The sequence below is a fragment of the Hipposideros armiger genome, unplaced genomic scaffold (assembly GCF_001890085.2).
Source record: "Hipposideros armiger isolate ML-2016 unplaced genomic scaffold, ASM189008v1 scaffold_302, whole genome shotgun sequence".
Classification (NCBI taxonomy): domain Eukaryota; kingdom Metazoa; phylum Chordata; class Mammalia; order Chiroptera; family Hipposideridae; genus Hipposideros; species Hipposideros armiger.
In genome coordinates, this window is record NW_017731652.1 from 1,151,426 (window position 1) to 1,175,471 (window position 24,046).

Here is a 24,046-nt window from a genome sequence, read left to right on the forward strand (position 1 = left end):
TTAGGCAGATAACACAAACTGAGAAGGATATAAAATAGCACTGATTAACTGTTCCTCAAGATTGAAAAGGATCACTGAGGCCAAAGCATGTCAGATTTCCTACCTCTAGAAATTAGGTCAGAGTAGGAGTTCTGCTTTCTGCACAAAACCTAGCCACTCTCCCTTGCTCTGTCTCAGGGGCTGGGATAGGGAGGTGGTGGGAGAGCCCACAGCTACAGGAAGTTGGGTTGGTCTCTAACTTGAAATCTATAAAGAGATCTAAGGAAATGCAGCTTCCTGTAATAAAACAAAGTCCACATTCTCCAAGGCTAGCAAGGTGAAAGAAGACTGCTGTTTCTAGATCTAACTTCCGGTGAAATCCATCTCCCTGGTGAAATTCCTTCCACTGCCAACCCTCTGCTGGCTTTCCAGGCGTGCTCCATGTACCTAAAACCCTAAGTGAGTTGTAAGAGACACGTTGGACCTTGAAATAGTAATGAAATAGTTTATGAAACATTAATGATAAAAAACAGGAATATAAGCACAAAAAATTAAAAACAACATTTAAATAAGCCTGGCTTTTCAAGTACAGGCAGACCTTGGAGATACTGTGGGTTCGGTTCCACACTACCCCCAATAAAGCAAGTCTCAAAAGAAGTGGGTCATAATCTTTTTTGCTGGTAGAGGGTCTTCAGTTTGTAAAAAATACAACATTGGCGAAGTGCAGTAACATGAAGAGCCAATAAAACCAGGTACACCTGTGTAGGTGTTTTCATTCTGTCATAGCTTCTTGATTTACTTCTAGCCTGCACAAGACCAGGTATTTTCTTGTATTACCTTCTCCCTACTTTGGAGATAACCTCTGCGTGGGTACCTTACCTGCTTTGTAGTTCCCAACTTGCCTTAACTTAAAAGTATCATTCTTTTAAGCTGTTTCATTAACTTCTGTACCTGTTCTTGATCATTCTGACTCTACACGTCTCCTAAGGCTCTGCCCCATTCTGGTTTCAGGTCGAGCAGAAGTACTCTTCACAAAAAATGACCCCATCAGGGAGCCCACCCTAACTGCAATTCCTGCCTCCTGGGAGGACCCTTGCAGCCTACCTGTGTAGTATCAGAAACTGCTAACATCTTTTAGGCCTTACTAGGTAGGTGCTAGGCATTATGCTGAGTGCTATAATAATTTGCTAACACTTTGGCTTAGTATGTGCTTGGCATTGTTGTCAGGTCTCTGCATATATTGACTAATATAATTCTCACAAGCCTATGAAGTAGGTGCCATTAGTCCCATTTTGTAGATGAGAAAACAGGCACAGAGGATACTAATTTGCCAGCAACTGACAGGCAGCCCGATTCCAGAGCTGCTGTTCTGGTTCTGTACTCTATAGCCTTTCTAATGTCACTAATGTTTTCATTTAATCCTGGCAACAAAAGGTGGAAGATAGGTTTTTCTTAGAGATTTTAGATACTGTGTCTGGGTCTCACAGCTGGTTAGTGGCAATCCTGGGTTTTTAACCAGATCTGCTCCCTCCAGGACCTGAGCTCTGAGCTATTCTTTTACTTCCCCAAAGGTTCTCAAACTGTTCCCTCTGATGTTCCAGCAGCTGGGACGCAGATGTTTGGTTACTCAAATGGTATAACATCATTTTTGCTCTAGTTTCAGAAATTATAAATGGATTTTTCTCAGTTGGAAGCATTTCTTATAATTTTTCTTTATCAGTGGCAGATGACATAATGAGTATTAGTAAATGATGGAACGAGAAGTAATGAACAGGTACTGGATATTACCAGAAAAATTCAAATACCTGAGCTAGTCTCATGGGTGTTATTTTTGTTAGAACATATGCATAATGGTCTTTTTTTATGCCAATAAGTGTAATGAAATTAAATACAGCAGGTCCTCCAATAACATCTTTATAATGTTGATGAGATGCCAAGGGAACAACTCTTTTTTTTTTTTTTTAAACTTTTACTGGGGAACAGTGTGTTTTTCCAGGACCCATCAGCTCCATGTCATGTAGTTGTTTCAATCTAGTTGTGGAGGGCGCAGCTGAGTGGCCCATGTGGGGATCAAACCGGCAACCTTGCTGTAATGAGCACTGTGCTCTAACCAACTGAGCTAACCGGCCGCCCATAATTCTTTATATCAATTAGCCTATGATAAAATTGGTTCAGTTATGCATTGTTTCACTTAAAGTCACAAAGCTACCGTGACACTGAGGACTTACTGAACCCCATTTTATAATGTTCCATGTAAAAGCAACAGGACTCTTTGAATCTGAGATGTTTGAAAGCCATACATAATCACATCTGAAAAAATTAAAAACATATGCTTATATGGTGTAAACCATATCTAATGAAAACCCTATAAAAAGAATGCCTTCGCTGCAGAGAAGCTTGTGGGGTGGGCCCTGAGTTTCTGGAGAGGAATCCTCCCACATCCTGCAGGGGGAATTGGGAAGTATAGCCCCTTTTCCTACCCAGGCCTGGCTACCTTGGAGGTGGGGAGGTGGGGGCTGTGAAAGCCAGGTCTGAGCAAGAGATCGCCCTCCTTCCCATTGACCAAGGCTATTATACATCCTGCACTCAGAGGCTGACAGTGGCCTGTTCTCTTCTAGTCCTGGGCTCAAGCAGCCTGACTGCATTCAGACCTGGACATGCTTCATTAGGGCCCGGGGCCAGAAAAAGAACTATTATATTTACCTCCCATTGTTCCAGGTGGAGAGTAGATGGCTGTGATTTCTGAGTTGAGAACTCAAAACCTCCCAGGAGTTGAACTTTCCCCTCCCCTCTTATGGTAATTTTCCATCGTGCAGGGTGTGGCCTGGCCTCCGTTTGTGGGGAGGATGTGGCCACCCATAGGGAAAGAGCCTTCTGTGTCATTCTGGCTAGTCGGGAGAGAGGGAAGAGTGTGGTGCTGAGTCATTATTGGGTTACTTACCAGCTTCTCACAGGATGGATTCTGAGGTGGAGCTTTGGAAGCCATTTCAGCTTCTGGGCCCAATTTTGGAGTGGTGGGAAGGAATTCATGAGTCACACAATTCCCTCAGAGCCCTCCAACCCCAGGGAAGTGGCAGGAATAAAGTAGGCTTCAATTCATTTTAAGGGGCGTCATTCTCTCTGGCGTATAGAACTTTCTGTAAGTATTTCAGAATCCCCCTGCAATGGGGCCAAACATGCCACCCTTTAAGTTAAAGCATTGCCCACCAACGTTATCTTATCTAGGAGAGAGACCAACGGTTGTCTCCTTAGTCCTAGCTGTCCTTTCCGGAATAAGTAGGTCAAGTTAGCTGGTAGCCAGTGAGCATAGAGGGGGAGACTAGAAGCATGGTACCAACGAAAAAGCAGCCTGGTGAACTGTATGCGGCAAGAGGACTTCTGGGAGAAGGGCTCACTGGACCCATTGCTTGCCGATGCTTTACTTGGTCTTCCAAATCTTGATGACTTTTGGGGGATAGGATCTGCTTACATTTGCATCTGTTTCTTTGTTTTTAAGATTTTATTGGGGAATTGGGGAAGGGGAACAGTGTGGGGGAATTGGGGAAGGGGAATAGCCAAATTGTTGTCCTTCAATCTTTGTTGTGGAGGTGCTAGAGCTAGCTCAGTTTCAAGTCTAGTCACCATCCGGCCGCCCATCTGCAGCTCACGGCCGCTCAGCTCAAGGTGCCGTGTTCAATCTTAGTTGTGTGGGCATAGCCGACCATCCCATGTGTGAGTCCAACCAGCAACTTTATTGATAGAAGCACATGCTCTCACCAGCTGAGTCATCCTGCCACCTGTTGGCAGCTCAGCAGCAGCTCAGCTCAGGCGCAGCTCACTGGTCCATGTGGGAATCGAACCGGCGACCCTGTTGCTCAGAGCTCGTGCTCTTAACCAACTGAGCCACTCGGCTGGAGCTACATTTGCATTTAAGGAGCCAGAGCTCTACTGTACTTGTAGGGAAACGGGAGAGAGCACAGGGCCTCCAACAGAGAGGTTTGGTGGACAGGACTAATCCACCTTAAGGAAGGTTTTCCTGGGAGCCCTAGCAGTCCTGGGCTAGAGAAAGGTTGCTGAAGTTCCCCTCAGCTGACAGGGTCATCCTGGCTAAGGCCGTACTTCCACTGGAATGAACAAGGACTCCTCAAGCTTCTTTCTTCCGCCTAAGTGCTGGTGGGGCATTTCCTCAGGAGGGGGTCCTAGATACACAGTTGCATTCAGAAAACATTCTTCACTGTTCCTTTTCCCTGGAATAGCCTTTCCATACCCAGCTGTATCCTAACCAATACTCCATGTCTCCTATTCCATGAAGCCTTCCCTTTCCCATACAGACAGCCTGTTCTCTTGTTATCCTTAACTCCAAAAGGCCAACTTCCTCTTCCAGATTTTTTCTGGAGGGGAACTCTGGAATTAAGATCTTGTAGGCCCTGGTAGGCCTGAAGAGATCTTGGAAGTCTGAAGGAAGGCACAGAATAAGTTTAAAGATCTACTTGGTCTGGCTCTGGGAAGGGCATATAAAGTCCAACGTGATAAGCACTTCTGCTTTAAACTTGACACTCAGGGCCTATGGGCTGCCCTGAAAATCTGGACTGTCCTGAGAAAGAAATAACATTGCTGTTTTGGGCCAAGAACAAGAGGGCACGTACTGGTCAAGTCTGTAACCAGGGCCAAAACTCATCTCTGGGCTGCAAGACTGGTTCCAGCATTGTTTGCTGACATACCTACCCTCCCCCCCCCACCAGACTCCAAATGACCTTTGAGAAGCCATTAAACTCCAGATTCTGTGGTTCTGTGGCCCAGAACCCAAACAGGTAACACGGCAGTCTACATCCTCACTCACACCTGAGTTCAGTGAACCTAACAGCTCTGTCTAATCCAGCCAGGTCAGGGAGCACAGAAGGCTCTAGGAGGAGGAGCCTGGCCTCTAGGAGAATCCCTTTCCTCCCTCAGCTTTCCCGTTTCCTGTACTCCTGGGGTTACTTGTTGCTGGGTCAAGGGAATGAAGATTCAAGAGGATGGCCAAGAGAAAGGCGAACTGAGTTACTTGAGTTCAGAAAGATGTTCTTGCACTTTCTGACAACCCTTCAGGACTAGTTCAATTCCCAAAGAAAGTGGATGCCTATTGGGCACTGTGCTGTACTCATTCACATCATCTGATCAAACCCTATCCTGTGAAAAAGGAATTTTCTTTAATTTACATACAAGGAACTGGGCTCACACATTATAGGACAGTCATAGGGACTAATGAGTGGAATTGGAACTAAGATATGATGGAACCTAAACTTTCTTCTATACTACGTTGCTTTTCAGCAACACAGTACCTTAAACTCAATGTGACAAATGTTCATTATGCATTTCATGTGAGGATATGCTGGGTCTTTCTCTGCCAGTTTCATGGACAGCATTTTTATAACTGCTGACCAACATCTGTAACTGAGGGGCAACAGTTTGTTGCCAACTCATCACTTTAATAGACGTGCATTTCAATTTGGGGACTATATCTAGATTTAGAACTTTAAAACACAACATAGTACAGCACTGGCGCAATCATTCCTCCCTCCTCCAGTGCTGTCCACCACTGTACTTAGCTCATCCTTAGCTCAGGGGTCAGAGAGGGCTGATTATGCTAGTCCTTTTTCTCTGGGTAGGGAGGAATCTCATTATCCCTGGTGGGGTATGGCTTTTTTTCCGCTCAGCAACTTCATGTGCTCTCACTACCTCAATGAACAAGCATTTACTTCCTATCTACAACTAAGGAGACAAGAAAAGACTCACAGAAGAAATTAAACATTTATTCTCAAACAGGAGCTGACTTTTAGGCTGTCATTTGCTCCTCCCAGCTTATCTGGGCTGGAGGAAAGCATAATGAAGACCTGTGATTCAGCTGCCCGCAGGGTGTCTGCCTGAGCAGGTCACACCCATTGGTCTCTTCCCGGAAAAGGAAAGAGCCGAAAAGAAGTCTTCACGATTTTTAATGAAGCAACATTGTATCTGCTCTCAAAACTTGGCTGAATGAAGGCAAGGGTTAACAGCTGTTTCATTGATAACTACTGTTATCACCGGTTGTTGGCTAATTACTGAGAAATTGGAAAATGCCTTGGAGAAAACGTAAGAAAAACAATACTGATTTTAAATACACAAGGTTGAAAACAGTGACTCGGGCAAAGATAATTGGCCTTCACGTTCGAAGTATTTCTTGACGGTCATTTCTGCACTAATATTAATACTTTCTATTCGCTTTCTATTGTCAGGCACTTACTCTGCAGGATTCCAGCCCCTACTCAAGTATTCCCATGGCCCCAACTTGTGCTTTCTTGTTCTGGCCCTAAGAACAAAGGCCTCGCGCTCCCGCTCCAAGAACATTCCGCCCTCCCTAGTTCTCCCCACCCCACTCCCGGCCCGACCTCCAACCATCCCACGAATCTCCATCCTCCCCACCTTCTGATCCCATCTCGTGCTCCCCAACCTCCTTTTCGGCTCAGTCCCTGTGGTGTGCGCTGGGGCGGCACCCTTAGGGGTGGGGAGTCGCGGGGCGGCGCTGGGGGAAGGCTGCCCGAGGACCCATAAATCTGGGCACCGCCCCAATAGGCCAGGGCAGCTGGGGTGGCTTGGGCCGAGGGTCAAGAGTACAGCTAGCCCTCCTCCAGCGTTCCAAGTTGGCGGCAACAGGTGGACTAGGCGCCCGGGGGTCTGAGAGGAAAGGTCCGAGGCTCCGAGGGCGGGTCTTGCCGTCTCCTTGCTTCCCCATTGGCCTCACAGAGTACGGGATTCATTTTTCATGTACCGTATCCTTCCGCCACGGAATATAGTCCTCCCCAAAGGGCAACCTGACTGCCTGTTCCGGCCCCGCGGCACTTCCTACAGAAGTGACTGCTCCCCGCGAGGACGTAGGGGGCGGGCCGAGCGAGCGGGGGGAGCCAGGATTGGGTGGGGGGCGGGGCGGCGGAGGGATTGCGGCGCCCTGCATTCGGGATAACCTTGAGGCTGAGGCAGCCGGGTCCACACAGGAGCGACGCGCCCAGAACCTGCTGAGCTCTCTGTACCGTACCGGCAGCCCGAGCGAGACCACGCCGGAGGTGAGCGGGAGGGAGAGAGGCTGAGCCATCCGTCCCCACCTGGGCTCCATCCGCCCGGCTAGTGCGGAATCGTGGCTCGTGTGCGCACTCAGGGCACCCATTCCGGGGCGGCGCGGGGTCCTGGGCATCTTTTACGGGGTTGGGGTCGGGAGAGAGGAGAAGCTGCTCGCGCGTAGGGCCTGCTCTTCAAGGCCTCCAGCTCCTGTTTCTTCCAGTCAGATGACTCAGCCAGACCCTCTCCTGCGCCAGTCCCTGCCCTAATTCTGGTCCCATTCTCGCCTCCCTTCCCTCATGCCCTCCTGATCTTTCCTCTCCCTCCCCGCTTGCTCCCTTGCTCGCCTCCTCCCCTTGCCCCTTAATACTATTCCATTTGCCCTTCGTCTTCCACCTGCCCGTGTTTCCCTCGTTCTGATGCTTTCCTTGTAACCTCGCTACGTCCCTCCCCCATTCAAGTTCCCAGTGCCCTCGTGCCGACAACTACCCCATTCATGCGCTTGTTCCGCCCCTCCCCCCCCATTCCGGTCACGTCCGCTCCTCCGCATCCTTCTTTCGCCGTGCCGTCCTCGCCCCTCCTCCTCGGTTCTGAACGTGTGCACGTCCCCTCCCCCGCCCATCTGGTCACGTCCCACTGCCCCCCCCCCACCACACGAGCCCCCCCAACTCCTGTCCCACTTCTCCATCACGCCTCTAGTTTCCAACTCCAGGATCCCCGGACCGGTGTCCGGGGCTACCGCCGAGTGCAGTGGTCTGCGGGCAGGCAGAGCTGGCTCGGGTGTGGCCGGGGATGCAGCGGTGGCCCGGGTTACGTAACCTTGGGCCTTCCCGGCTGCAGGGGAAGAAAGGGTGGTTGCACCTAGGCGCTCCAGATTCGATGGGTGGCTCGGGCGCTGTGCTCACTCCGAAGGCGTCGCGGGGCTCCATCCCGCCGCGGTGGGGCTGCACGTAGCAGCCGGCGCCTGAGACCTGCCCCGCCCCGCCAGACGACTGGCCTGCGGGCCCATTACCGCCCAGCCTCACCTCGGGCCCGGCCAGCCACTCGTGCGGCGCGGAGGCCACGGGGTGGGTGGGAGCAGGTGTGAGTAGAGGACAAATAGGTCCAGAACTTGGTGCCATGTACCACCTTCACTCAGTAAAAACTGTGTTCTGCAAGCTGTTTTGGGGACGGGGATGGAGACCCGGATGACTATACCGGTCATAGCCCACAGAGCTCACAATCTCAGAGAACGAACATAGAAGTTATCACTGGTTAGTGTGATGAGGCAGGTATGACCTTCCTGCTTGGGGAGGGGTTGATGATAGGAGGCCTTACAAGATAGTATCACAGTGGGTTTGAAGAAGCAGGAAAGTACTTGCTGTCTGAAGGTTATTTAAAGGCACCTTTGACTTCTTGTCCGTGTCCTGCAATCCCAGGACACTGATCCTCTCCTGTACAAGGGAGCCTGATAGGTGACGTCTGTGTGTAGTGGATAGAGGCATTGGGAGGTTGCCAACAGGCTTTTAGAATCTGGCTTGACTCATATACCCATGAATGACGGAGGGAATTCAGCCTGAGGGCCTCTTTGCCATGTGTAAACTGAGTAACATTTTCCTCATGCTTGTTGAAAGGGTTCGTCTCTATGCACACACCTAGGTGTGTATGTATGTACTTGTCAATGCAGTGTCTAATCTCTGGTGAGATGTCCAGAAGAAATGCCCTAAATGTATTCTTTTAGTCACCGAGCACAAGTATTTAATATGTAACTGAGCAGGAGGGCTACTCTTCATGCTATCCCCAAACTCTCATAGTTAATTTTTGGGAGACAGGCTCTCTAAACACCAATCTCCTGGAAACCAATTCCCTCAGAGATCCTGGTACAGTGTTTACAAAGCAACTAATAATGTTACTTTGTAACTCCACTTAAAACAGGTTTCCTGAGAAGGGGGACCTCTAGACAAAGGAAAGGGAGGGCATTTCAATCTTTGGTGTTTGGCTCTAAGCAGAAACAAACTTGCAATTTTTGAAATCTTCAGAATTGAAATCTTCACATTCTGTACCCACCAGCTGTATTCTAGGATCTGCTCAGCCAGCTGGTAAGTGTGAAGTTAGGACTGGCTCCCCGAGGGCACTAGCCCCCTCTTTGCTGTAGGGAGGACGAAGCCACTCCCTAGGGTAATAGGAGGGCCTAGGTCAGGACCTCCACCCTGCAGCATTGTTAGCAAATAATTTGCCCTCTGGTTTGGGAATGCTGCTGGGAAGGCAGGGGTGCTGTTTGGAGAGGCTAGGTAGTAACCCATCACCAGATCTGTGGGGAGGATGACTGAACCTTTCAACTTATCTGCTTTTGAGAAAGTTCTCTTCATTGGGTGAGTGGGCAACTTGTAATCTTTGCAGGTTTAAAAAGTCCCCTCTCCCCTTTTGGTGAGTCAAATAACAAAGCGTGTATTTCCCCCAGTAAAAAATGTCTCAACTAAGTGGATTGGTCCAGGTCCCCAGGCTCTCTGTCTGCCCTAAGAGCTGAGCTGAGGTGAGGTGTGGCAGAGCCCTATACCCAGGTAATGCAGCCTGTGCACCTGCATTCCTGTGCCTTCTGCAGTGGGCATGGCAGCCTCATGGGCAAAGGACTGTAGTGGACACGAATAAGGACTGAAAGAGTGTCTTTGAATTCATTTCTGAGTTACTGGATTTGAGCCAAAATATATGGGTATTAGTTTCTTCCAGTCTAGTACAGCTGCTCTCATTGTAAGCACTGTATTAGAAGTAAATAATTTTAGTGTTGAATTCATAGTTTAACCAAGAGCATTATTGCATCTTTAAGAAATGCGCCCCTGGTGACTTGACAAATTCGGTGGCTGTGACTTCAAACAGAGCTAGAACGTTATAGGAGTTGCTTCTGTGCCTTGAATGTTGTGACATCAATGTGGAGTCACAGGAAAAGCAATTTTCATTTCTTAAAGCTGTTTTACTTCTTAACGTTGAGGCAATGGGAGAAATGAGGAAATGGCTGTGAGCAGGAAGGTAGAAAAAATGCAGCTCTTGCACCACAGACTCAGTGCATGGGTTTTAATTTGCTTCAGCTTTTATGAAGGCGTGTCAGGCAGGATGCGTTATCCTGGCCAGGAGCTAGGACTGAGACCAAGGTAGGGAAAAGTGAGTCACTTGACATTATTGTTATTTCTGAATCATCCTGAGTGTTCGCAGTAAAATCCCAGTTAACTGGTATACCATGAGAATGAGTTGCCCACAGGAGCAGAGTTTTCTTGCAACCTTGTGGAGAATCTTGTGAGAAGTACAAGTGATTTATTTGGTAAAAGGTCTTATAGGACCGTGAGTCGTAAGCATCACCTTCTGGTACAGGCAGGAATAGAGCAAAATGAAGAACATTCTTAATACTACCATGCTTTCTGGGAATGTGCATGTTTCTCTGAGAGCCAGCCTTCGGCTAGATAAATGAACAGTCTGATCCTTTGACTAGATAAATGACTACTCTTATTCTGTGGGCTTTGTCAAAAAAGCTGTTTTGGGGAAGGTGAGCCAGGGTGGGTGGTTGGTGCTGTGCAGCCTCTGTTAGGCCTTTTGGCGTCCTGGTATGACTGCTCAGCTCAAAAGGCGAGGCTGGCTGGGCCACCAAGCAGTGCCGCCCCACCCCTGCAGTGGTTGTGCCAGTCTGCACGTAGGAGAGCCTGGCTGCAGTACCTCTGGTGGCCTCTGAGACTCCATTCCCCTACTTGTGACCACAGGCAAAGCTCCTGGGGAGCTAGCTCTAAGCCTCTTTCCTGACATCAGCAGGCTGCGTTTGAAAGTCAGGCAGAGGCTGTGGTGGGGGAGATGCCAGGACCCTCTGTGATAGGGCAGTGAGGTTGCTGGTTACAGCATTTCAGAGTACTGCGGGCCGGCTTAGCTGATGCAGGCCACAGAATTCTCCGAAAGGAGTCCATCCCTTCCGAACACCTTTAATCAACCTATAGATAGATCATATTTATTTAACTTCAGGCAATTGGTGTCTCCCCTCTCAGGCGATGGGTCAACTGAGCCAGTCATGTTATGAGACAAAACCATGTGCGTTTTGGAGGTGCCCTGGAGCTTTGATCTAGTTAAGAGGTAGGGAGGTAGCGATCTCCCCGGTACCCCTCTTTTCTTGTGACTTCAGAGTGCAGATTCACAAAGGTCACCCATCAGATGAGCAAATGTTTCAAAAGTCTACCAGGATCAAGTGTTGGCAAAGAGGTGGAAGGCTAGAACTGACATTACTGCTTGGTTGTAAATGGATATTACCACTTCGGAGAGCAATGCAGCGATATTTAGTAAAATAGAAAGTAAGCATAGCCTGTGGCCCGGGAATCCCATTTCTGGATTTCTAGATGCTCACACCTGCACAAGGAGACATGTACTAGGAGGGTATTGAAAATTGGGGAAAAATTGATTTAATGGGGGGTTGGGGGTGGGAAATGGCCAACCAATAGGCAATACATAAAGAAATGGTCTAGTTGTGAAGTGGACTGGTGCTGCAGTTCATATGAATTAACGATCTATGTATCAACTGGATAGATCTTAAACTTGCTGAATGGAAATGCAAGTTGTTCAATGATGTTTTAGAAAACTATACCATAAGGTTCAGTATAAATACAGACACACTTAAGTGAACTCGGAGGCTACAAAATTTGTGACAGTGGTTGGGTGTCAGAGTTCTTGAAGGGGTGTGGAAGGCTGAAGGGGCCTGGGGTAGAGAAAAACTGTATAAAATTGTAGTTTTTTTAAAAAGTCTAAGGAAAAAAATCTGCCTAAATGTTGATGGTCAGTTCTGGGTGGGGGAAATACAGGTGTTACTATTTCCTTTTTAGTTCAAAACAAAAGAGATGCAAACCTATGAGGGTCACTGTAGGAAGACCAGGCGGACTAACTAGGTCAGTGCTCTCAGGGAGCTGGCACTGCCTTTCCTCCCTCCATCCCCCCTCCCTTCCCTCCAGTTGTGATGCAGGGCGCCTCCTCCTTTAAATGCTGAGCCAAAGCCTCACTTTGCTGAGACCATCCTCCAGCCTGCTTGTACCTGACTTGGAAGGGCCCTAAACCAGGTCCCCTGCTGCCTCCAGAGTATGACTATCATGCCCAGAAGCAATGCCTCATTGTTTCAAGCCTAGTAAGGAGGCACCATAACACAACACAACAAACGCTTCCTCCAGATTTCCTCCTTCAGGCTGAAACCAGTTCTCTGCTCTGAGTATCTGCCATCAAACCAGGATGTCTGGCATCTGAAGACATGGAGGTTTCTCTGACTTGGCATTTCCTGCCCTGGAGGAGACTGGTCCTTTGCGGGGCAGGCCCATTCAGTATCAGCCTTGTGACCTGTTCTACACTCTAGTTTGAAACAGGACCTTAGGCTCCTGTTTGAAAGGTGTTAAATCACTTAGTTGTAGCCCTGAATAAATAAAAGCGCAAGGGAATTTTGCTCGAACCTACAGATGGGCTCGTTTTGTTTTGTGTTACCAGGTAAACCAGACTTTGCTTTGTGTTATGGGGTCTGCTGAGGGTGCAGTGGGCTTCAGATTCACCAGATTCACATCTCGGCTAACAGTTGCTTATCCTCCCTCCATACCCCACTCTGAATGCCAGTACACCATGTCATTACTCTAACTGTACATCAGCATGCAGCCATTCACTCCAGACCCTTCCAGGTTCTGTGGCTGCTTTGATTTTGTTTTGATCATAGTCAGATGAGGCCAGTCTTTGGAATTATACTTCCCTGCTCCACCATCTCAGAAAAGAGCTCCTAGAAAGCAGGCTGGCCTGAGTGCCTTGTCCAGCGTATTGTGATGCAAGCTTTCTGATGGATGCTGACCTGAAGATCTGGGAATTGAAAGGTCTTCATGCTGGCTTGGAGACTGAAATAGCAAATTGATGTCAGAGCAAGGAATACAACTGTGGGCATCAGGTGCCATCATTGGGTTAGTCTGTGTGGTGAGGTTGGCATCAGAGCCCTGGCTGATTAAAAATTGGTTTGTGCACACACAGGCCCCTAAGCCAGGCTGGGTTACCAGGGCAGAATGATCTGGGCTTTGTGAAAGAATTGGTGGAGTGACGCATGAATCTTTCCTAGAACAACGTGCCAACAGTACAGGCTCTAAAGTGGCGTGTTGGGTATTTTTTATGAGTCCCCTCACCCCACACTGGTTTCTGAAGAGTGACACTCCAAAAGAAACGATAGTTTTCGAGAACCAGGAGCCACTTGAGATGAGAAAGGAAAGGTGGGAATGGGGGTACCTGGAGCTGAGCTGTGACGGCCTGTCAGCCGCACTGAGGCGTCTGATGGTGTCTTGTTTCTCACAGAGGAGACATGGCTCTGAGGAAGATCCTCCTGCAGGGGCTCAGGCTCAAGAATAAGGCTCCTACAGCTGGGCACGGTGTTTGCCGCCATCAGTGGACACGCTGGGCTTCCTCTGCTGGCCGGAGGTTGGCTCTGCATGACTGTGCCTCCCTGGAGGAGGATGCAGTAGTGAGTCAGGATGGCACGGGCTGGGCTGCATGTCCTGGCAGGCACTGTCCAAACAGCTAGCCAGAGGGAGGGGAACTCTTCCCAGAGATCCACCCTGACAACCCAGGGCTGAAGCCGCTGTGCTGGGGCAGGGGAGAGTCCAGAGGGTGTTTAGGCAGAACTCTAGGTAGGTGGTTGGTGGGATGCGCAGCTTTTGCTCAGGAAAAGAGACTCACGGAAGACCTGGGAGACAGGCAGGAGAGAATGGTTGATGACCCAGGGATGAAACATGAGGTCTCGGGTTTGGAGGACTTGAAGGACTTGCTGAGACCATGTAGGGGTCTGGACCGACTTGCTGACAAGCAAGCTTCTTTTGATTGCTTGTGTGTATTTCCACTCAAATGCCAAACATTCTCATTTGTTATTTCTGTACTTAACAGCCTGGGTGGACACAACATCAGAACTTGCAAACCTCATATTTAATTTGAGATGGTAAATAGATTTAGTGTTGAGCCCAATATAAGTGTACCTGCTGATGCCATCTCCTGGTCCTGGAGGCAGCTCTTGTGTCCCAAAACACCCTTGTTGCAAAGATTTTACTGTGAAGCCTGAGGACAGACTAAATAGGAAAAAAAGTTTGCTGAATTTGGGCACATAGCTAAGAGGTTTATGGTACTGAATTGTCCTGTGGACTGTATTAACCTTGATTGGTTGATTGATTGATTGATTGATTGCTTTGAGGTTCCAAATGCATCAAGGTTGATTGTCTTAAGCTATTGAAACTCCCCTAAGATGCGTTATCTCGCCTCTTACTTCCACATTTAGAGAGTGTTCCTGAAATACACGAAGCAGCAGCTGCTTATTGGAACTGGGAGCTTCACATGGGTTTTGAGTTCAACACTTTTACCAGGATGCTTGTAAATATATTGGGTTGTCGGAAAAGTCATGACACATTTTTGCAACGAAAAACATGGAAAACATACATCGTGACTTTTCCAACAACCCGATATCATTTTCTGGAAGAGGTATATTTGTAGTTTTTCTTATAAAAGTATTTCATATCAGTAAATTCATTAGTAAAGAAGGAAAAAATTTGTTGTAATCCTACCACCCAGATAACATGCTGTTAATATTTTAGTAGCTAGCCTTCCAGTCCTTTTATGTATGTTTGATTTAGTGTCCCTTCCACCTAAAAAGGGGGAGGGATCATATTCTTACATAGCATAGTGAAATGTTTGTGGACCACGGGTTTAAAGAGACTCTAGATGGAAAGCAATCTTTTGAGTGTTAGGGGAGGGGATTGAAAGCATTGGACAGGAGCCAGTAAGAACTCACTTTTACCTGTGGATTTTCTGTGACCAGTTTCTTGGTATTTCCTTGGGAGGCCCCTGTGTTTTTCTTTGTAACACAGCTTAATCTCTAGGAAACAGCTACCGCCTGAATACCTGGTTATTAAGGTAACTTTTCCATACCCCAAAGAGCTTTAGTTACACTCAGCTTTTACCTTAATCCTTGTACAGCTCTGCAGGGAAAACCTTACTCAGCTCCGAGCGGTCTTTGCAAGTGGGGCCAAGGAGCCACCCTGAGCCAAAAAAGCACTATGTCACCGGAAGCCCAAGCCCAGAGAACGCAAGGTATGACCTGATAATCAGTAGCCTCAGCCAGGTCTTTGCGAGGGGACCCTAATGTCTCAGGTCTAATAAAGAGTCAGCTGATGCTTTTTAAGAAGAGTGGGGTTAGTTACTCCACTACCCACTTATTCAGGTCTTACTTGGTTCACGACACAGTCCTGGGATTGTGTGGCTGTCTCCACCCGGAGGCCACAGCAAGGCCTTGGTTTTCTCTTTGGCTTCGTGTGCCACCTGGTACCATCTCCTCGGTAATGTTCCCCTAAGAACCAGACTTACCTAAAACCGGTTGGGTGCTCTGAAAGCATGCAAGCTTGTCCCAGCTGAGAGTGCAGGTAAAGGGACCCTGGCTGCCCAGGCCACCCTGCCAGTGATTCAGAAGTTCTCAGATTTGGGGAGCAGGGACTGGAGGTACAACTCTGATTCTGACAAAGAGACATTAAGATACCCTGATAGGTCATTCCACAAACGCTGGAATACCTCCAAATGCTAGGTACTAAGAGATACAGAGCCAAATAGGTCATGGAGGAGAGGGTTGACGTCATTTGGGGACCTGGGAGTTAGGGAATGCATATGGGAAGGAACTGTGCACTTGCCATGTGGAATAGTGAGGCGGTATCTTATTTCCCCATTTTAAAATGTTCAGATTCTATAATTGAGGACTGGTAGCCATCAGTGTTCAATAGCTGACAGGAGGTTTGCTCACACATGGTCACAAAGCTTCTTGGGTTCCTACCAGACTTCTTGAAGATGGCAGAGATGGGTTTAGATGCATGCTTACTCAAGCTACCCAGAGAGGCCACAAAGTCAGGGGTGGAGAAGGAGTAAGGATTTTGTGGTTTCGAGCCACGAGACTTAGTAGGAGGTGGGACAGTGCTTAAGCAAGATTTGCTCCTGGGCCTGGGCTGCAGCATTTAGGCTCAAGTGTTTTAGAAGGACTAGTCCTTGGTCCGAGAACTTGAGGGAAGGGACAGCCCTCTGATGCAGAGTGTCAAGCTTCTGCTCACATCCTGACCTGACAATTTTTCAAAGCACTGGCCCGAAGCTTCTGACTTCTTTCCCTCAAATCAGCTAACTAATCGGCTGAGTGAGTTTAGTTGCAAGTCAGTAAAGAAGAAAAGTAAAGGTCAGGAATAGTTGTCAGGATTGTGACCCCGGCTGGTTAATTAGCTGGAACAGATGGTCTTTGTCACCAGGGGAGGGGGGGGTTGTTCTTGTTGGACTTAGAAAGGGAGTTGGGATGGTGCATCAGAAAATCAGTTGGGGGAAAGATTCGATAAGCAACTCTCCTCAGGCTGCAGATGGAGTTGTGATCATTTGGAACCACACCAGTGCCATTGTGGTTGTCCTTGTTTTATGCACCATGCTTTGCACATCCTGAAGTCCTCTTTTTTTTTTTCTTAAGATTTTTATTGGGGAATCGGGAGAGGGGAACAGACAAGTTGCTGTCCTTTTGTTCTTCAGTCTAGTTGTGGAGGACGTCGCTTCACTGGCCCATGCTGGTATTATCATTGTGCTCTTCCCGGGTGAGACAGATTGGTCGCCGGCCTCTGGACGGCCGCTCATGGCAGCTCACACCGGCTGCCGGCAGCCCACTGCAGCAGGGGCTGCAGCCTACGCCGTCCCCGGCGACTCACTGCAGCCCAGCTCCAGGTCGAGCTGTTGTTCACCATCTTAGCTGCAGAGGGCAGCATCACTGGCCCTCATGTGGGGGATCCAAACCGGTGCCCTGCTGCTCAGAGCTGGCGTCCGAAGCCAGCTCTTAACCAATGCGCCACTCAGCTGGCCCTTTTTTTAATTAGCTGAGCCATCCTGCCACCTGTTGGCAGCTCAGCTCGGGCCAGGCATCGAACTGCTGTTGCTCAGAGCTCGCACTCTTGAGCGAGCTCTTAACCAACTGAGCCACTTGGCTGGCCCCTGAAGTCCTCTTGATTAAAAGCAGGTGTGGTTTTTACATACAGACTCCTGGGACACAATATTTTGCATTTAGGGTTCCAGTTGGACTTTGCTTCCTGTCCAAGGATTGGTTTTTATTGCCCGTCAGTGGTTGGGACCTACTTGGACCTAGGGTGAGTTGAGGAATGAATTTATGTGGTGCTTTGGGCTAATGAAAACCGAGGACTCTGTAGCGAGGAGGACTGTGTGTCTTCACACCAGGACATCACTTTGGGTTTGGGTGGGGATTGTTCAGAGGCAATGTGGGTGCCCCACTCACTCCATAGCAGATGTTTGTAGCTTTGCGACAACTTTTCATACAAAGATCTGGATTTACCGAGGTTCTAAACTAGGAGTCAGTTGTTTGTATCACGGGAAGATAGTTACAAATTCCTTTTGAGGAAGCTCCTTCAGTGCATGTAAAGTGATGTTATTTATAGAATTAGCTGGAAAGCTGTCAAGGTAGAAATGAGCACAGTGTGGGGAAGGTCGGCTTACAGCGGATGCCTGGGAAGCACATGCATTGGGTATGAGGTTTTAACTTGTTCTTTAAGGTCCTTCCCACTTGCTCATGGTCCCGTGAGCCCTTGGTGCGACCCGAGGAGCACCCACATAACCCAAGTGTGTGGGGCTTCTGTGGCTTGTGCACAAAGCTTGCTTACTGAGCTCATGTGTAAGCAGAAAACGGCTTCCTGTGCCTAGTGGTGTCTTAACCCCCCCCGGGTTCCTCAGGCTGATCACTGTCTTCAATTTCCCTGGACACAGGACCTCAGAAGCCATGTCAAAGCCCCACAGTGATGTCGGGACTGCCTTCATTCAGACCCAGCAACTGCATGCAGCCATGGCTGACACGTTCCTGGAGCACATGTGCCGTCTGGACATAGACTCGGCACCCATCACCGCCCGCAACACAGGCATCATCTGCACCATCGGTGAGTGGCTGTGCCCCGTCCCCAGAGCCCAGACTTCACGTGACAGTGAACCTTTTTCTCCTTAAAAGTCTCAATAAATGTAACAAAGTGTGGTGCTGAGGAAGACTGCACAGATTCTTATGGGAACTCAGAGGAAACTGCAGTAGAGACTCAGTATGCTTCATGCTTTCTGTTAAAGGCTGAATTTAGAGGGCGTCCTCCTTAGCACATCTTTCTAGGAGCGTCTCAGAGACCTAGGAAAGATCTTTGTAACATGCTCTGTGTAATCAAGATTCTATGGTGGGACATGAGGCTGGGCTTCAGGGAGAGCAAAGAGACTGGTCAAGCCTTACCTGGGCTTTCCTGATGAGATGGGAGCCTGTAGAATTGGAAAGAAATAGAAGTGTTCCCCAAATCAAGAAAGTGGGCTAGCCCAATAGTAGCCATGTATATGGCCTTTGAAAGAATTTTGAGCTGTTTAAGGGGGGAAAAGTTTAGGGAAAAAATAAAATACCAAAAGTTCTTTAAACTTAAGCACAGTTAAGGTGTTAATCCTACTTTGACTAATTAACACTTAGGGCTTTAAAACTTTTTTACCAGGCCCAGCTTCCCGATCAGTGGAGATGTTGAAGGAGATGATTAAATCTGGAATGAACGTGGCACGTCTAAACTTCTCTCATGGAACTCACGAGGTGAGCCTCTGCTGGCCCGTTTGGCCACTGGGATGGCTTGTGGGAAATGGTGGGGATGAGCCACGGTGGACCGGGCAAGAAAGTCTGGATTTGCAGCCAATGGGAAGATGGCCTTCACTAGCCTCTCCCTGGTCTCCTTTCCCCCTCACTTGCCATTTCAACTGGCTAAGTCTCCTTCAGCAACGAAGAAGACCTTCTTTGGCCATGGCTCCCCTTTACACCTGTGATACAATTAGCCCCACCAAGGGCAGTGACAGGGTTTTACTGGAAACCCATCAAAGCCATGAGGTGTCCTGGCCTCAGGGCTTGACACTCCCGTCCCTGGGTTTCTGTAGCAGCTCGAATTGCAGTGATGAACTGCAGAAAAGATTGCCCTGCAGATTGATTCTGGCCTAGTCTAGACCCAAGATAACTGGGCAGGTCCAGGAGAAGGGTTTCCACTATGGCAAGTTAAGGACTGAGCTTAATGCACTAACACCCCACTCATCAGCATTGTGTTCCCAGCCTTTCCCTTCTCAGGGGTGCTGATACATCAAGATAAACTAAAGTCAATACTTCCCAAGAACATGGTAGTAATATATTTGCGCTGGGGCCGTTTACTAGCTGACTTGACCTGTGGACAGAGGCCTTACCCAGGGACCAGGTGGCAGCTATTGGGAAGCCCTCCATTCCTATTTCTGTTCCTAAGTTCAGAACAAACTCATTTTGAGGAGTGTGGGGGGCTCCCTGAGGGAAAGTGCCTTTTAAAAACCTTTAGGCTCAACCATCGGCCCTGGGATTTCACACTGGCATTGATAGAGGAGGAATGAACGAGGCAAACTTCTTGACTCTGCACTTCCTGATCAGACGAAAGAAATGCTACCCTGTAAGGGCAGGTGGTAAGGGGTTGCCCTCTGGCATTTGGAAGTTGGTGTTTAGACTAAAAATAAAGCCTCAAGAAGTGCAGTCCAAGAGGTGAATTCCTCCTTTGTGGAAACATGAGACTCTTCGTAAGTTCCCTAACCCATTTTCCATAAACAGCCTATGGCCTGGCAGGTGACCAGCCACCAAATGTCATGGGGGCCTGACCAAGTTCAGAGAAACTGCTCAGCAGGCACCTCAGGCAGGTTCAGACACATCCGTAATAGTATTCTGTAATTTTCCAAAGGCAGGGCGGTCCTTAGCAGGAGTCACCAGGAATTACCGCAAGTGTTAGTGTAGCCCAAAGAGCGGCTAAAGACATCACTAAAGATGGGCTCACTATTGATCCCGGCTGCTGGAATGTGCCAGGGTCTCCTGTGTGCAGGCGAAGGAGCAGGAATAGATTTGAAGAAGTTGACCTTTAACTAGGCTTTATTGCCTCTTCCATCCAGTAAAGTAACACCGCACAGCTCCGAAATGGCAAGGGAAGGGCACGTGATGTCTGCTGCACCTGCTGGGGGCACCAGCTCAGGGATGTGCGCCTTTTTAAACTACAGAGGCATTTGGAGATAATCTGTGCTTTAACTCATATTCCCAGATTAGGCTTGGGGTTTAAAAAACAAGCAAAAAAAACCCCACCGGGCCGGCTGAGTGGCGTGTTGGTTAAGAGCTGGCTTGGGACGCCAGAGGGGCCCGGTTCGGATCCCACATATGAGGGCCAGTGACACTGCCCTTTACAGCTAAGATGCTGAACAACAGCTCGACCTGGAGCTGGGCTGCCATGAGTCGCCGGCGACGGCATAGGCTGCAGTCCCTGCTGCAGTGGGTTGTCATGGGCTACTGTGTGTAGCCAGCAGCCGCAGTGATCGTCCGTCCAGAAGCCGGCAACTGATCTGCCTCACCCGGGAAGAGCGCAATGATGGTGCCAACTTGGGCCAGTAAAACAACGTCCTCCATAACTAGACTGAAGAACAAAAGGACAGCAACTTGTCTGTTCCCCTTCCCCAATTCTCCAGCACTGTTCCCATCCCCCAATTCCCCAATAAAAAATAATAAAAAAATCTTTAAAAAAAACCAAAAACCACCAAGTCCCTCTGGTGGGTTTATTTTGAGGTTTTTGTCCAAGAAGAGGTTGCCTCTGGGATCTGGCTTTTGGAAGCTGATCTGAAATGGTTCTAATAATATATTATGTGATGTCTGAGTTTGACCCTGTGTCGGGGCTCTACCAGTGGCTGGGACATGCTTTTACAGCTCTTGACAATTTTAAACACTCTTCTAAGCAGAACACTGAAATTGCTTCTCTCACTCAGACAGGGGAACATCCACTGCCTACGGCTGATCTTTTGACAGCTTCCCCACAGTGTCTCTAGCCCCCACTGTGTCAGTTCACGGGCAAGATGTGTTTTTACTGCATGTGTGGTCCCATAATGCCATGCTGGCCAGAAACACTGACTTACCAAGTTTAGAACCTCTCACAAGGGCAGCATCGATTGATGGAATTCTTTACTACTTCGTGACATCCAGTAAGACCATAGGCATAGTGGAGGACTTGAGTACACCTCCCAGAAATGTACCGAAAGATGACAATATAGAAGATTTGAGTAATAGAATACCTAATAGTCTTAACTGGTGTGTGTATATGATTTTTTATGTCTCCAAGACTAAAAACCTGTGTTTATTTAAAATGCTAATGTTTCAAAAATATATTAAGCCACAAAAAACCCTCAAGTTTCATAAAGTAGAAATTAATAGACTACATTCTCTGACTTCTTTTTTTTTAAAGGTTTTTATTGGGGAATTGGGGAGGGGAACATACAAGTTGCTGTTCTTTTGTTCTTCAGTCTAGTTGTGGAGGATGTCGCTTCACTGGCCCATGTTGGTATTATCGTTGCGCTCTTTCCAGGTGAGGCAGTTGCTCGCCGGCCATTGGATGGCTGCTCACAGCAGCTCACGAAAGCTCACACCCGCTGCCGGCCAGCCCCACTGCAGCCTATGCCGTTGCTGGTGACTCACGGCAGCTCAGCTCCAGGTTGAGCTGTTGTTCACCATCTTTGCTGTAGAGGGCGCAGCGTCACTGGTCCTCATGTGGGATCCAAACTGGGGCCCTGCTGCTCAGAGCTGGTGTCCCAAGCCAACTGCTAACCATCGCGCAACTCTGCTGGCCCTGACTTGTTCTTTATGGAAATTGAGAACAAAGTCTAACATGGTAATCAGAAAACTTACAGACTTAAATGCAATTGTCAGAAAGCAAGAGTCTGAAAGTAAATGAAGTAAATACATGTTTAACTCAAAACACTAGGGGAGAAAACCTAAAATAACCTTAAAGGGTGAAGGAACAGAATTGATTTAAAAGCATATTTCACAAATTAAGCAAAGAGTTTGTTGGTTCTTTGGGGACAAACAAACAAGAGTAAAGCAGAAACTACTGGAAAGCCTGGTCCAAGTACAAGGATGTACAATAAAGACTGAGTAGGAAAGCGGGATATTTCCTACACATTAGAAGAAAGTTTAAGTCGTAAAAAGATTTACACCTTAATTCCTTTAAATTGAAATGGAATTGAATATTTTCCAAATAGTAGAAAATATTAATAAACAGCTTAAGAAGATGAAAAAGTTGACTAATAAGACCTACCTCCACTTAGAACACCAGGCCCAAATGATTTTGATGGCTGAATTATGTCTCAAGTCCTTTGTTATTCTGGTTCCAGTGCCTAGAAAAGTATAGAAATCTTTCCCATATGTTCTTTGCAACCAGCATACCCTGATCCTAATAAGATGAAACGAGGTCAGTACCGAAACCCAGACAGCTTAGTACTAAAGATTAGTACACCAGACCAGTCTCACTAGAAGGATGCAGAAAGCATGAATAAAGTTTAAAAGTCTAAATCCGGTAATGTATTAAAGTCATGACCCAGGACCAAGTACATTTTTTATTCTAGGAACACACAGCTCACACTGGATTTAAATAGTGTGGCCGCTGTAAGATAAGATGACAATAATAGGTAACATTTGTTACATAATTACTATCTGCCTATCCCTGTTCTAAGAACTTTATGTATTATTTTGCTCACATCAGCTCAGGAAAAGGCATTTGACAGTATTCAATACCCAGTCCCTTAAACTATTTCTATGTATTATTTCACACTATTTTTATTGCAAATCAGTAGAAAGAGATTTTCATAACTTACAGTAAGGACTTCTACCTCAAAAAAGCAAGGCAGCAGTCCTCATGATAGAGCATGCGTGAATTAGAACCTGGAGATCTTCAGACATAAGCTTCAGGCAATGCCATGCTGGAGACTAAGCTCTGCTTCAGCCCCCTCCAGCCTCCTTGCATTTGCAGGGGCTGTTCTCCTGGACAGAAGTAATGAAAGGACAAGGCCCACGAAGCTGAATTGGGTGCCTCTGTTATCAGCAATGTCATATTGATTACACTGTTTAAAACTTGACATCTTGGCTTTGAGTTGAACAATATCAGCAAATGGAAAAAGAATAGAACTAAAGAGAGAAGATGGAAGTCAGGACTGTGGCAAGTGAGACAAAACAAAGCGCAATTAGTTTAGAGAAAGGCATATTCCTATCTTTCCCTGTTCCACTTCCGTCTCTAATCAGACTCTGGAAAGTAATTGTGAAAACAAACAGGCCTGTATGACCTTAGCAAGGTAGGCAGGCCCCTGTTGATTTAGCTTCGGCCACTGTTAGCTTAAGTAAATAGCCTTGGGTTTGAATTGTAGCTGGAATCAATAGAGAAAAGGTTCAGAATTACCAGATCTATCAGCGTCTGACACTGATTGCCAGACCTGTATCACTGAAACCCAAACCTGTGCCTTTCATTCCTGTTGTCTGCTTTGTTTAATGAGTCCTGGGCAGGGGTTGGCAAACTGTGGCTCGCAAGCCACATGCGGCTCTTCGGGTATGTACATGTGGCTCTGAAGTAAAATTGAAAATGAAAATAAAATTGTCATAGTTTCATTTATAAAATTTTTAAAGGATATTAGTCACATAATGGTGACTTCATTTGTTTCATGGCTTTCGAATAATTTTTAAATTGTTGTGAAGGACAGAATTGGCTCTTTGATCTCAAAAGTTTGCCAACCCCTGGTCCTGGGGAAAAGAGAACAGCTGAAGGCACACAGGCTTTTTTTTCTGTTAAGACATGTTTACACTGGTACCTTTGATGGTTTTGGATGGGAGTAGCCTAAAAAGTTTCTCACATTTGTCCTCAGTGTGTTAGTGCTATGGTAGGAGTGGGGGAAGCCACAGAAATTGAAACAAGCAGGTAGAGTTCTCACTGTGGAGATAATGCTGAGACTAGATGGTGGTGGTGCTTTCCCGAGTGATCCGCTTCAGCCCAGCGCTAGGTCCTAGTGGATGGTAGGGCGCTTACATCTTCCCTCCTTTCTCCAGTACCATGCAGAGACCATCAAGAACGTGCGCGCAGCAACAGAAAGCTTTGCCTCTGACCCCATCCTCTACCGGCCGGTTGCTGTGGCCCTGGAC

The 24,046-nt window shown here is 47.7% G+C and overlaps 1 protein-coding gene across 1 annotated transcript in view; it reads left to right on the forward strand.

Annotated features, from left to right (window-relative positions):
- The first annotated feature begins 6,912 nt into the window (after positions 1–6,912).
- The window catches only part of PKM (pyruvate kinase M1/2), a 35,583-nt gene continuing 18,449 nt past the window's right edge, over positions 6,913–24,046 (forward strand). The window contains exons 1-4 of the mRNA XM_019659574.1: positions 6,913–7,034; positions 17,809–17,975; positions 18,555–18,646; positions 23,954–24,046. Coding sequence (XP_019515119.1) covers positions 17,822–17,975; positions 18,555–18,646; positions 23,954–24,046 — 339 coding nt within the window. The 5' untranslated portion in view covers positions 6,913–7,034; positions 17,809–17,821. The remainder of the gene's footprint in view (positions 7,035–17,808; positions 17,976–18,554; positions 18,647–23,953) is intronic.